The following is a 13,042-nucleotide window of genomic DNA, read 5'->3' on the forward strand; positions in this document are numbered from 1 at the left end:
CCTTTGCTTTCATCTGAGTGCTGTAGAAATAACTTGATCTTTCATTAAAAAAGCTATGTCACATATTTTCTATATAGATGGGACATTTTTACATCAAATACTCTTTCAAAACCAAATTTCCTTTGCTAAACAGAAGCAAAACAATACACATCATACCAAAGCTGAAAAAGATAAAACGGGACTTTATTGGTGAATCTATGACATAACTCATCACATTCTGATCTTTGTTAAGACCATGTTACCTGCTCTCTTGGGCTGCTAGGACTTTTTCCTGTATGTTGAGACCATTTCATTCTTTGGAATGGCAAAACCACATTACCTTTTCCCGTATCATCAAATATTGGGTCTTTCTCAGGAATATTGAGATTTAGAAATTCAGCAGGACATGCTGGCATTTCTGTAGACACTATTTCTGAAAGGACATGATAACCTAGAAAAGAACATGAATCCCTATAAATACTTAGTAATTCTAATTTTTATATTTTACAAATTATAAAATGGAATTTGAAATGTGTTTACAAGTTGTTCAGGGGAACTTTTCTTACAGTAAGCAAACTGGAAACTTTTCATGTAAACTGTTTTGATTGCCTCTTGAAGATTACATGAATTGATTGCCATATACAACTCCAAGATAGGTCTAATCTACAAGAGAGCTCCCTGGTAGGTACCTGACCTAGGAGTGACTGGCAACTATTCCTTATGTGCCCCCTGCACCCAGTATGCATCCATACTGGCTGCTATATGTCTCTGTTCACACTTTGTTTCTCCTTGACCCTATGTTCCCCAATACTGCTAAGCAGGGAAACTGCTTACATAAAAGGAGCATGCCTACAAAGAAAATTGCAACTTAATTGATGTGGGCAGCCCTGTTAACAAACTTGTACCTCAGCACTTTTTCCCCTCACATACCTTCCTCATGGCCTATTTTTCATTAGAAGAGAAATGTACCATATTGTGAACAAATATTGGATGCTATTTTGTTATGTCTTGTTGCTGTTGTTCACCATGTTCACTACATATGTACAGTGGGGGAAATAAGTATTTGTTCCTTGCTGATTTTGTAAGTTCGCCCACTGACAAAGACATGAGCAGTCTAGAATTTTAAGGGTAGGTTAATTTTAACATTTAGAGATAGAATATCAAAAATAAAATCCAGAAAATCACATTGTATAAATTATATAAATTTATTTGCATTTTGCACTGAGAAATAAGTATTTGATCCCTCTGGCAAACAAGACTAAATACTTGGTGGCAAAAGCCTTGTTGGCAAGTGCAGGAGTCAGACTTTTTTTGTAGTTAATGATTAAGTTTGCGCACATGTCAGGAGGAATTTTAGTCCTCTCCTCTTTGCAGATCATCTCTAAATCATTAAGATTTTGAGGCTGTCACTAGGCAACTTGGAGCTTCAACTCCCTCCATAAGTTTTCTATGGGATTAAGGTCTGGAGACTGGCTAGGCCACTTCATGACCTTAATGTGCTTCTCTTGGAGCCACTCCTTTGTTGCCTAGGCTGTATGTTTAGGGTCATTGTCTTGCTGGAAGACCCAGCCACAATCCATTTTTACTGTCCTGATGGAGGGAAGGAGGTTGTCACCAGGATTTTACGGTACATAGCTCCATCCATTCTCCCATTGATGCGGTGAAGTAGTCCATTGCCCTTAGCAGAGAAACATCCCTAAATCATAATGTTTCCTCCTCCATGCTTGACAGTGTGGACGGTGTTCTTTGGGTCATAGGCAGTATTTCTCTTCCTCCAAACACGGTGAGTTGAGTTAATGCCAAAGATCTCAATTTTTTGTCTCATCTGACCACAGCACCTTCTTCCAATCAATCATAGAATCAATTTATAGAACCAGGTGTTCATTGGCAAACTTCATATGGGCCTGCACATGTACCTTCCTAAGCAGGGAGACCTTGCAGGCACTGCAGGATTTTAAACTTTTATGGCATTATGTGTTACCAATGGTTTTCTTGGTGGCTGTGGTCCCAACTGCCTTGAGATCATTAACAAGTTCCCCCCGTGTAGTTTTAGGCTGATGTCTCACCTTTCTCATGATCAAGGGTAGCCCAAGAGGTGAGATTTTGCATAGTGCCCCAGATTGATGTCGATTGACAGTCAATTTGTATTTCTTCCATTTTCTTACTATTGCACCAACAGTTGTCTCCTTTTCACACAGCGTCTTACTTATGGTTTTGTAGCCCATTTCAGCTTTGTGCAGGTCTATGATCTTGTCCTGACATCTGCACAGGTTTTACATTTACATGTACCCTCAGACAGTCAATAAAACATCTAAATATCAGGTCTTTCATTGCATCAGAATAAATATTGGCCTCAGCTAAATGGGGTTTTAGGGTAAAGTGACAAATTAGACACTGCATGTTGTCTCACCAAAAAATACTGCCATAACTGTCAAATTTCGAGACGATGAAGAACCAGACTCTCCCTTCGTGATGGCATTACTGATTTCCCGTGAATTCGGCTTGTCGGGTTCTGATGCAATTTGATAAACTCCATCAGAGTAGCTTGCCGGGATGAGGCGAGAAAGCTTAGAACCTAGTGGAAAACCAACAGATAAAGAAATTCCAAAAATTAGAATTGTCTTTTGAAAAACTCACCATACTAGTCTCTGCATTTAATTTAAATTAATTGCCATATTTTTACTAGTGGAAATTTATCAGTTTCCAAAATGTACAAAATATGCAATTTATGTGAAATCATAGTTTATTCAAGAAAAAAGGTAAAAGCTACAAATCAGAATTACAAGTTAAAATTTTAGGTCCATAATTCTGTGCTGATAAATCGATTTTAATATATTTTCATAGTGGTTGGAGTGCTTTTTTTTACCTTGCACAGCCATAAAGTTACATGATTTTTTTTTATTTTGGTGCTTAATTATATAATTATGCCTAAACATCACAGCTCTACCTAATGTTGGTGGCAATCAGCCAGAATATTATTACTATAACAATGAAACGCATGAGATATTGATAAGTTGTTCCCTTGGGTAATAGCAGCAGTGTCTCACCATGCTACCAAAAATCTCTTTTTGGCCCATTTTCTTTTTTTCTTTTTTTTCCGTCAATCTGTTTTTTTTTTCTACTTATTGAATTAGTTGTGGTTTCATCCCTGTACTTTTAATGTTATTTGATGGAGTCCTATAACATTAGTAGTGGCTTTGAATCCTTTTACAGACAAATATATCAGAAAAGTTATTTTCTTAGCTTTTCTACAATTTACTTTGATTGAGACATACCATCTTTTCTCACATTTTTGTGCTACATTTGCACATTTACTTGCCCAACAGGTCTGATTGAAGTTATGCCAAAGTTGGTACATAGTTGACAAGGATATTGTCAGATAATGTTTGTTTTTTCTGAATGTTGCAATGTCTTATTTGACTTTTTTTTAAGAAGGTTTCCATTGATTTTAGATTTTCCATACAGTTTATATTCCTCTAAGATGTTTATATAGTTTAATCTACTGAAATATTGTGTCCAGGAGAAGTCATCAACTTTCTCTATTCATTCTTAGTCAATAGGTAAGAATGGTTTCGAATATTTTAGAAAAAAAACTAAAATTTCTGTTATTTATCCTATAATTTCTTGTACAATATTAATATGTTTTTTAAAGAAAATCTCCATGTGGTTTTTACTGACTTTTGACTTACCTTTCGAGCCCATGTTATGATATGCCAGATTATTATACCACCCATCATAACGTTGAACTTCCCAGTTCACTGTACTCTGTGCACCTTACAAAAAATGAGTTGGAATAATAATGTTAATCATCATCATTTAGACTGTAAAACTCATACAATAAATAAAGGTAGCAGAACTAGGTTCTTTAAAAAAAATAATGGTGCAGGCCCCTGAGATCAGATCTCTCGGCCCCTTGTCTAAGCTTAAATTGTTACGCTATCATAAATTCTCTACTTTTTCTTTTTTCTAATGTACAGAATAAATCAGTTTAACAACTTTCTTTCTTACTTGAGAAGTCATGTTTAAATCAATGAAACATATCGACTGTCCAAAGTTCAATGTATTCAGTAACATATTGTTTGGTACATCATACTCACAAGATATCTGAATTTTTTATTTGTGTAGAGATGAATCATGATGCATGATAACTATTAGCTTGGACTCCAAAGAAAAACACACATCATACATTCAGAATGTTTTATATCAATGGGGATGATCTATTAAGTCTTACCACTCTTAAAGTACTTCCTGGAGTATGGTATGCCAAAATCATTAAATAAGCACTCCCATCATAGTTTTTAGTATTTTTAATATATTGCAATCATCATATTATAAAGCATTGTGCACCTAGTTAATCTCTTTTCCATTAGGTCTATGACATCACATGATTGCAAACTGAATAACTGAATCTTTCTAATCACTATGTAGCAACAGGAAGTAAATTTTTCCTGCATGACTCATAAATCACTGCAAAATATCCTGACAGGGAGGAGTAGTGTCAGGAGTTGAACAAGGGGATGATAAATGCAGGGAAAAGAGACTTCCTGATTTTACATAGAGCAGAGAAAAGAGAAGAATTAGCTGGGTAGAAAGGAAAAATAAGCAATTGTAAGTACACAGTGATATATTAAGCTGACTGCAATATATTAAGAGAATAAAAACTTTTATGGGAGTGCTTCTTTAAGAGGCGCACACTACTTAGTGAATTCAACATGTTTTATTGGCTAGCGCCTTCATGCACCTCACTAGAAATGTTACTCCAGTCAGGGAGAAGAGTACCATTTCTCCCTTAGAAACACAAACACTCTTGCTGAATTTGATAGGTGCCCTGTTCTGTCTCCTCTCCGGGTCTGTCCATTTTTATCGAGCTGCTGGAAACTGACCTGAAAATGGCAAAAGCCACAAAATGTATGTGCAACTCAGCATTCAAAAAAGTTTTGCAACTTTTTAGAGTTTTTTATGTCTCTTTTCTAGTGAAAACACTTAGATGAATCAACCACTATGTCTTTACAATGAATAAGGAGCACTTTATCAGGAGATAGCTATAAAACTTTATTAAGAAATTATTAAAGAAAGAAAAATCTAAAAAAGTTAATCACATGCATTGTAGATATCTGATAAATATGCACATATGATGGATCTTTTAAAAATGTACAGTATTTATTTCTGATAACTATACCTACCCAGGCACATCAAGACATGGATCAAGAAAAACCAGATCTGTTTTCCGGTCATGATTTTTGCTGGAGCCCTGGAAACAAATAGGCAATAAAGTATGAATATAAAATACTGTATATTACAAACAGGAGCTGAATAATACAAGATGACATATTTTATAGTTGAATACAGCTTGTAGATAAGTTGACATTTTGAAAGAAGTTCCTTGTGTTACATGTTGTGAATGAATAACAATCGGTTTCCTGAATACTATTAACATATTAAGTGGAGGATAAAGTATATGGTCACCAGTGACACATACTAGTATGACATATACACTCACTGGCCACTTTATTAGGTACACCATGCTAGTAAGGGGTTGGACCCCCTTTTGCCTTCAGAACTGCCTCAATTCTTCGTGGCAGAGATTCAACAAGGTGCTGGAAGCATTCCTCAGAGATGTTGGACCATATTGACATGATGGCATCACACAGTTGGCGCAGATTTGTCGGCTGCACATCCCTGATGCGAATCTCCCGTTCCACCACATCCCAAAGATGCTCTATTGGATTGAGATCTGGTGACTGAGGAGGCCATTTGAGTACAGTGAACTCATTGTCATGTTCAAGAAACCAATCTGAGATGATTCGAGCTTTATGACATGGCGCATTATCCTGCTGAAAGTAGCCATCAGATGTTGGGTACATTGTGGTCATAAAGGGATGGACATGGTCAGCAACAATACTCAGGTAGGCTGTGGCGTTGCAACGATGCTCAATTGGTACCAAGGGGCCCAAAGAGTGCCAAGAAAAAATTCCCCACACCATGACACCACCACCACCAGCCTGAACCGTTGATACAAGGCAGGATGGATCCATGCTTTCATGTTGTTTACGCCAAATTCTGACCCTACCATCCGAATGTCGCAGCAGAAATCGAGACTCATCAGACCAGGCAACGTTTTTCCAATCTTCTACTGTCCAATTTCGATGAGCTTGTGCAAATTGTAGCCTCAGTTTCCTGTTCTTAGCTGAGAGGAGTTGTACCCAGTGTGGTCTTCTGCTGCTGTAGCCCATCTGCCTCAAAGTTCGACGCACTGTGCGTTCAGAGATGCTCTTCTGCCTACCTTGGTTGTAACGGGTGGCAATTTGAGTCACTGTTGCCTTTCTATCAGCTCGAACCAGTCTGCCCATTCTCTTCTGACCTCTGGCATCAACAAGGCATTTCCGGCCACATAACTGCCGCTCACTGGATTTTTTTTCTTTTTCGGACCATTCTCTGTAAACCCTAGAGATGGTTGTGAGTGAAAATCCCAGTAGATCAGCAGTTTCTGAAATACTCAGACCAGCCCTTCTGGCACCAACAATCATGCCACGTTCAAAGGCACTCAAATCACCTTTCTTCCCCATACTGATGCTCGGTTTGAACTGCAGGAGATTGTCTTGACCATGTCTACATGCCTAAATGCACTGAGTTGCCGCCATGTGATTGGCTGATTAGAAATTAAGTCTTAACACACAGTTGGACAGGTGTACCTAATAAAGTGGCCAGTGAGTGTATATACATTTAAGAGTTGCGTAACAGGAATTTCTTAATGCGTATCTTTTAGAGTACAGTATTTATTTCCTTAAAAAGGTTTTCCCATGTACAAAAGTTCATTTCAATCAATAGATCCTGGAATGATAATAATTCCCACAATTGGATGTGTTTAAATATAATGTTCCTGTCCTGAGATAATCTTATATATGTGTCCCTACTGTGTACTGTGTAATGGCTGTGTCTGACCTTACAGGGACATGGTCTGATCATACCACATCTCCTGGCAGGGGGGGTAGAGCATAAGGGTATACAGATAGGAGTGCAGCTGAATTTTTCTGTGAGGTAAAAAATTTCCCTACCTGTTTTTAAACAATATTTTACCTCGAAGAAAGAATCATTTGGAAATGATCCCCTTCTGTAATGTCTGCATATTGTCTTGCTTCCTCCCCTGTCCAGGAACGTGGTATGATCAGACCATGTCCCTGTTTGGTCAGACATGGCCAGTACACAGTACACAGCAGGGACACATTTATAAGATTACCTCAGTACAGTAACATTTTATTTATGCACATCCAATTGTTCAACTTATTATTATTCAAAGATATGTTGATCAAAATTAACTTTTGTTCGTGGGAAAACAGTTTTGATAAACTTGAGGGGCAAGATGGTCTCTTGAACCAATATGCAAAGCCACAATAGGGCAATTGAATTCCTGGTGGACTTGCCAGATTTTCATCACGTAGCATCCTAATACAAAGGAAAAAGCCTTATCTAGATGTGCCTGTCCACCGATGGTAAAGTACACTTTGAAGCAATGTCAATGACCAGGAAGTCATCTAACAACACAAGAGAAATTGAGTGGGTGAGTTTTTCATCCACAGACACTGTTGCACCCACGCCTTCTTTGATGTTTCTCTTCCTCATCTAAGAGATAAGTTTTCACCTTTTGGTGACCAAGACTTTCAACGTGTCAGAGTTCAGAGCAAACTACCATCAGTCAAAGTGACACTTTCAAAGGAAATCTTATATTTAACATTTTATCTTTTTTATATGACGGGGCATTTTTCTGCCCATAGATTTTCCCATGTAGAGTGATAACAAATAAGTGTTTTTCTTTGCTCTCATTTTGCCTTGCTAGACATTATAGTAATAAAGACTAAAGCAATGTACATGCGTTAAGCTGACCCACAGTATTAAATGACCGCCATTTGGCTATATAAAAGCTGATTAGCAGTGGTTCAATAGCCTGTTTAGACACAATGATCACACTGCACACAGAACAATTGGTAATAGGTTTGTTCTCTGTGTATTGACCATCATGGTTCTCAGCAGCACATGAGTTTATAAAGGACTATGTTCTGTTGAAAACAATGTTTTTTTTAGCGCAAGCTAAAAGATAATTTCACCCAACAACCAAACACTTTGCTCATTCATCGGGTGATTGGCAGCCTGTATAAAATGGTACAATTATTGAGAATATCTCTAGCAAGGCTCATTCTGGATCATCAGTTACTGTAAATGTACCCTAACACAGTTGTTTGATTGGGACGGAGAGAGGAGATTAATTTTTTACTAGCCTTTATAACTGGCTCAGTTGTTATGATTTAGCCATGATGGTCTAGAACATACATATCAAAATCTGGCCCTCAGGGTGAGTATATTTGGACCGCAATGCCAGGTGGGACCATTATTCTGTATGGAGGCGTATGTGGGGCCATTATGCTGTTTTTAGGATTATGTGGTGTCATTATACTGTGTGGAGCACTATGTCCATTATATTGTGTGAAGGGCTGTAGTTGGGATTACAGTTGGGCAATCATATTGTGATAGGTGTCACCATACTTTGTTGGCTAGGTTGAGGGGGGTACAGTAGGGTCATCATTCTGTGCATGTGGAGAGTACTGCGGAGGAATTCACTGTGGATCTTTTGTTAGTATCTTACTGTATTATCTGCATTATTCAAGGTTTTTTATCCTTTGTCACTACTTATTTAAATTAAGCCATATGCTTTTTACTGCTCCTGCATGACATATTATATTATTCCAATATGCTAAGATCTATTAATTAAAATGCACTTTGTTGGTGGAACAACCCATTTAAGTTTGTTTCCCTATGAAAAAGTTCATCGTTATCTATGATAATAAGGAAAAACTTCCTCTAATGTAGGCATTTTTTAATAATTATCAAGGTTGGCCCACGACTTTATCCAAGCTTTAAATTTTGGCCTTCTGTGTATTTGAGTTTGACATACTTGGTTTATAACAAAGGTCCCTATTTTAGACAAGACTTTCTCCCTAAATTTCTATATTTTTTTATGGTTATTTTATTGTGAGTGTCCAAAACATCTTAGATATAAAATGACATGAGAGCTGTGCTGGTGACAAGAAATAATATTCAGGGTCAAGAAAATCATTCCTTCTGCACAGCTTGGCGGCATTTTCGCAATAATGTGTGATCACTGTGCAAAATACATCAGTCATTCCAAATGTTTTGATGTCAGCATGAATATACTACAGTAGGTAGGTGTCCCGGATTATTTTTTTGTGGAGGAGCTTCTAAGTGCTCTATACACAGAGTAAGTTCCACTTTAAAAGACTCCAAGATGAAAATCATATTTGTTTTGTTTACTGATCAAAAGGATCTGATGCTATTAGTCTATTAGTTATCATTTTTCTTTAATTGTTATTTCTTTTTAGAGCACCAATGATTCCATTTATATGAGAAGGGGTTACATACAAGATAAAATATAAATTGCAGTGAAGAAACTAACCATGACAGACTGGTACAGAGGGGGGAAATGGCCTTGTCCTTGCGGGCGTAGGCTATGTGCACACGCTGAGGAATCACCTGCGGGTTTTTTCACGCGGAACCGCAGGTAAAACCGCAGGCAAAGTGACCTGCGGTTTTCTTTCGGTTTGGCCTGCGGTTTTGCCCTGCGGTTTCACACCTCTACTATGTTAAAGGTGTGAAACCGCAGCGGAATCCACAGAAACAATTGACATGCTGCGGAAAAAAAACCACAGCAAAACCACGTGGAAATAAACGCAGCGTGAGCACTGTGATTTTGGAAACCCATAGGGTTACATGGTACTGTACCATGTCTGCGGAACTGCTGCGGTTCCGCAGGGCCAAAACCGCAGCGGAACCGCAGCAAAAACCGCAGCGTGTGCACATAGCCTTATAGTCTACCTGTCTACAGTCTTTTAATAATGTTCCACGCATCAGTCAATGAAAATTGTTTAAAACATTACCATGAAAATAGTCTTACATTTTCACTCTGCTTTCTTATTCATATTGTTTTAAGATTGTGTCACAATCATTGTGTTTTTGTCTTCCATGTTTTAATGAGAGAATGTATGTCCTAGCTTTATTTAAAAGATTACATGACTGATCTACTGGCAGATAACATTTAAAAAACCTCCATTTTAAATCAAGAATTTTTTGCCTCGATTGTCATATTTCTGTCCATTACAACAATCTTTCCCTTGTGTGTCATTGTCATCAGTCCTAAAGTAAACTACAGTGCCCAACCTCTTTATCTCTTGATGTCCATTTCCACAGGCCCTCAGAAGGACTGTTATTCTTCCCAAATTGAAGCAGCCTTCTCTACTCTGTACCTTTAATATCCTTTCTCCTCTCACATATGCCTTGTATCCACAATTTAGCTTTTCAACCCTTCTTTTTGCCCCCTACGTCTTCTGGTATTACACCACCTGCACTTCCATGGTACCTGATGTAACTTATTCCCATTCTCTAAGAATTCCCCATGCATTGATGTATTTCTCATCTAGTGTTTACTTATTTTCTTACAGTGGGGTATTTTTACATTTTGTTTCTGTTTTGGGTTTTGTCTGTTTTTTTGCCAGTCTGAACATGCTCCTATTTCGCATGCATATCAACTTGTATTCTAGTTCATTTATTTCAGTTTTGTTAACTATTTATATGGTTCCATACCTTGTAACATTTTAGCCTCAAATACTCATTTTTTGTTTTCTCTGACAAGAGCCTAAAACTTAATGTCAGCAAAATCATGTTCTATTGTCTCCTTCACTTTCTAAAATTCTTCATAGCACTGCGCCACAAAATATCATAGTTTCTTAGTTTTTAAGGTTGAAAAAGGCACAAGGCCATCAAGTTCAACCTATAGGCTACCATGTTGATTCAGAGGAAGGCAAAGACCCCATGGGGCAGATGCCAATTCCCCATATTAGGGGAATATTTCTTCTTGGCTCCACATACAGCAATCGGACAAGTTCCCTGGATCAGCATCTCATCACAGAATCTAGTACCTATTATCTGTAATATTATATTTTACATGAAAAGCCTCCAGGCCTCCTTGTACTTTTGTAGTGAATCATCCATTACAACATCATGGGGCAGAGAGCTTCATAGTCTCACTGCTCTTACAGTAAAGAATCGCCATCTGTGATTATGATTAAACCTCCTTTCCCCTAGATGTAAAGGATGCCCACTCATCGTCACAGGCCCAGGTGTAAAATGATCATTAGAAAGATCTCTGTACAGTCCCTCCATATACCTGTACTTTGTAATAAGATCACCCCAAAGCCTTTGTTTCTCCAAAATGCCTAAGTCCAATTTTGGTAACCTGTACTTACAAATACAGGATATAATTATGATGAATGTTATTAATTTTATCATTACTAGTAGTACCAAAATTAACTAATATTCCTAATATCGTAATCATCATCATCATTTCAATAACCATAAATGGCCCTGATATTCTTACCTCGCAATTTAGTTACCTTGAGGCAAACCTTAACTGGGCTCTATCCTTAAATACTTGACTGAAATATGCAACACTCTGTTATATAACAGTACCTTATAATTAAAGTATACAGCTCTGGCAAAAATTAAGAGACCACTTTCAAATGTTCAGTTTGTCTGATTTTTCTCTTTATAGGTATATTTTTGAGTAAAGTGTAAATTGTTCTTTTAGTCTACAAATGTCTGACAACATGTCTCCGAATTTCCAAGCAATACATTTTTTTTTTTTTTTCTGAAAATTAGAAATGGTCAAAATTAAAAAACAAAAAAACAAAAACCAGTGCTTTCAGACCTCAAATAATGCAAAGAAAACAAGTTCATAATCATTTAGAAACAACAATACTAATGTTTTAACTCAGGAAGAGTTCTGAAATCAATATTTTGTGGAATAACCATGATTTTTAAAAACAGCTTTCATGCATCTTGGCATGCTTGCCACCAGTCTTTCACACTGCTTCTAGTGTAAGCAGTTCTTTGTTTGATGGCTTGTGACTATCCATCTTCCTCTTGATTACATTCCAAAGGTTTTTAATGGGGTTCAGGTCTGGAGAATGGGCTGCCCATGACAGGGTTTTGATGTGGTGGTCTCTTAATTTTTGCCAGAGCTGTATATTTTCATGCTTGTCCTACAGACCTGTCAGCAGAGTACAGGTTGCATCTCGCATTATGTTATATAACAATAATTTCATGTTAATTTTTACATTTCCCATTCTTGCCCTACAGACCAGTCAGTAGAATCTTTGCTGCAGTTAGAACGATGTTCTATAACAGTCCCTTATAATTCATTTATACATTTTCCATGCCTGCCCTACTGACCTGTCAGCAGAATACAGGTGGCATTTAATCCATCTTTATGGAAGAATGATAATATACCCTAATTAGGCTACTTTCACACTTGCGTTTTTTTGCTGCGCATTTTTTGCGCACACAAACGCATGAAAAAAAGCATCATGCGTTTGTGTGCGTTATTTTGCGGATTTTGGTGCATTTTTTAAAAAAAACGCATGCTTTTTCTGCACATACGTGCGCACTACAATGCGCACATATGCACACCCATAGACTTTAATAGGTGTTTTGCTGTAAAAAAAACGCATTGCGTGCGCATGCGTTTTTTGGGGGCAAGTCGGACGCACAAAAAATGCAACAGGATGCATGGGCATACAAAGGCGTACAAACGCATGTGTATGCGCTCATATGCGCATCCAAGTTAAAGTATAGGGAAAAAACGCATGCTTTTTTGCGCTAAAACACAAAAAAGCGCAAGTGTGAAACCAGCCTAAGCCCATCCATGTGGAAGAACAATAATCTACTAACTTAAAAGTAAATTTGCTTAAAATCCTAAAGTAATGTTATAGCAAAGTGCTAAGATGGCATCATGAGTTCAGGAAAGAAATGTAACTGTTGGAAATGTCACTTTTCATTCAGCATCAATATACAATAAATAGAAACTATACATATAAAGCTAGTAATATTCTATATAGTAGAGAAGATCAGCTGCTGATATAGGGCTTACCTGCAGATCTCAGCTCTGGTGTCCGTGGTGTGAAGCTAATAACACAGGCATAATTGAGTATGTGACAAT

The 13,042-nt window shown here is 37.4% G+C and overlaps 1 protein-coding gene across 1 annotated transcript in view; it reads right to left on the reverse strand.

The window, feature by feature from the left end:
* Positions 1-13,037, reverse strand: part of LOC141098898 (dual oxidase 1-like) — an 85,080-nt gene extending 72,043 nt beyond the window's left edge. The window contains exons 1-5 of the mRNA XM_073586868.1: positions 12,974-13,037; positions 5,163-5,230; positions 3,669-3,752; positions 2,390-2,554; positions 243-430 (exon numbers count right to left, since the gene is read on the reverse strand). Of these exons, the coding sequence (XP_073442969.1) occupies positions 243-430; positions 2,390-2,554; positions 3,669-3,752; positions 5,163-5,214 (489 nt within the window). The 5' untranslated portion in view covers positions 5,215-5,230; positions 12,974-13,037. The remainder of the gene's footprint in view (positions 1-242; positions 431-2,389; positions 2,555-3,668; positions 3,753-5,162; positions 5,231-12,973) is intronic.
* Positions 13,038-13,042: the final 5 nt, after the last annotated feature.

This window comes from Dendrobates tinctorius, unplaced genomic scaffold, assembly GCF_039654945.1.
Source record: "Dendrobates tinctorius isolate UK_male_01 unplaced genomic scaffold, ASM3965494v1 ptg000097l, whole genome shotgun sequence".
NCBI lineage: Eukaryota > Metazoa > Chordata > Amphibia > Anura > Dendrobatidae > Dendrobates > Dendrobates tinctorius.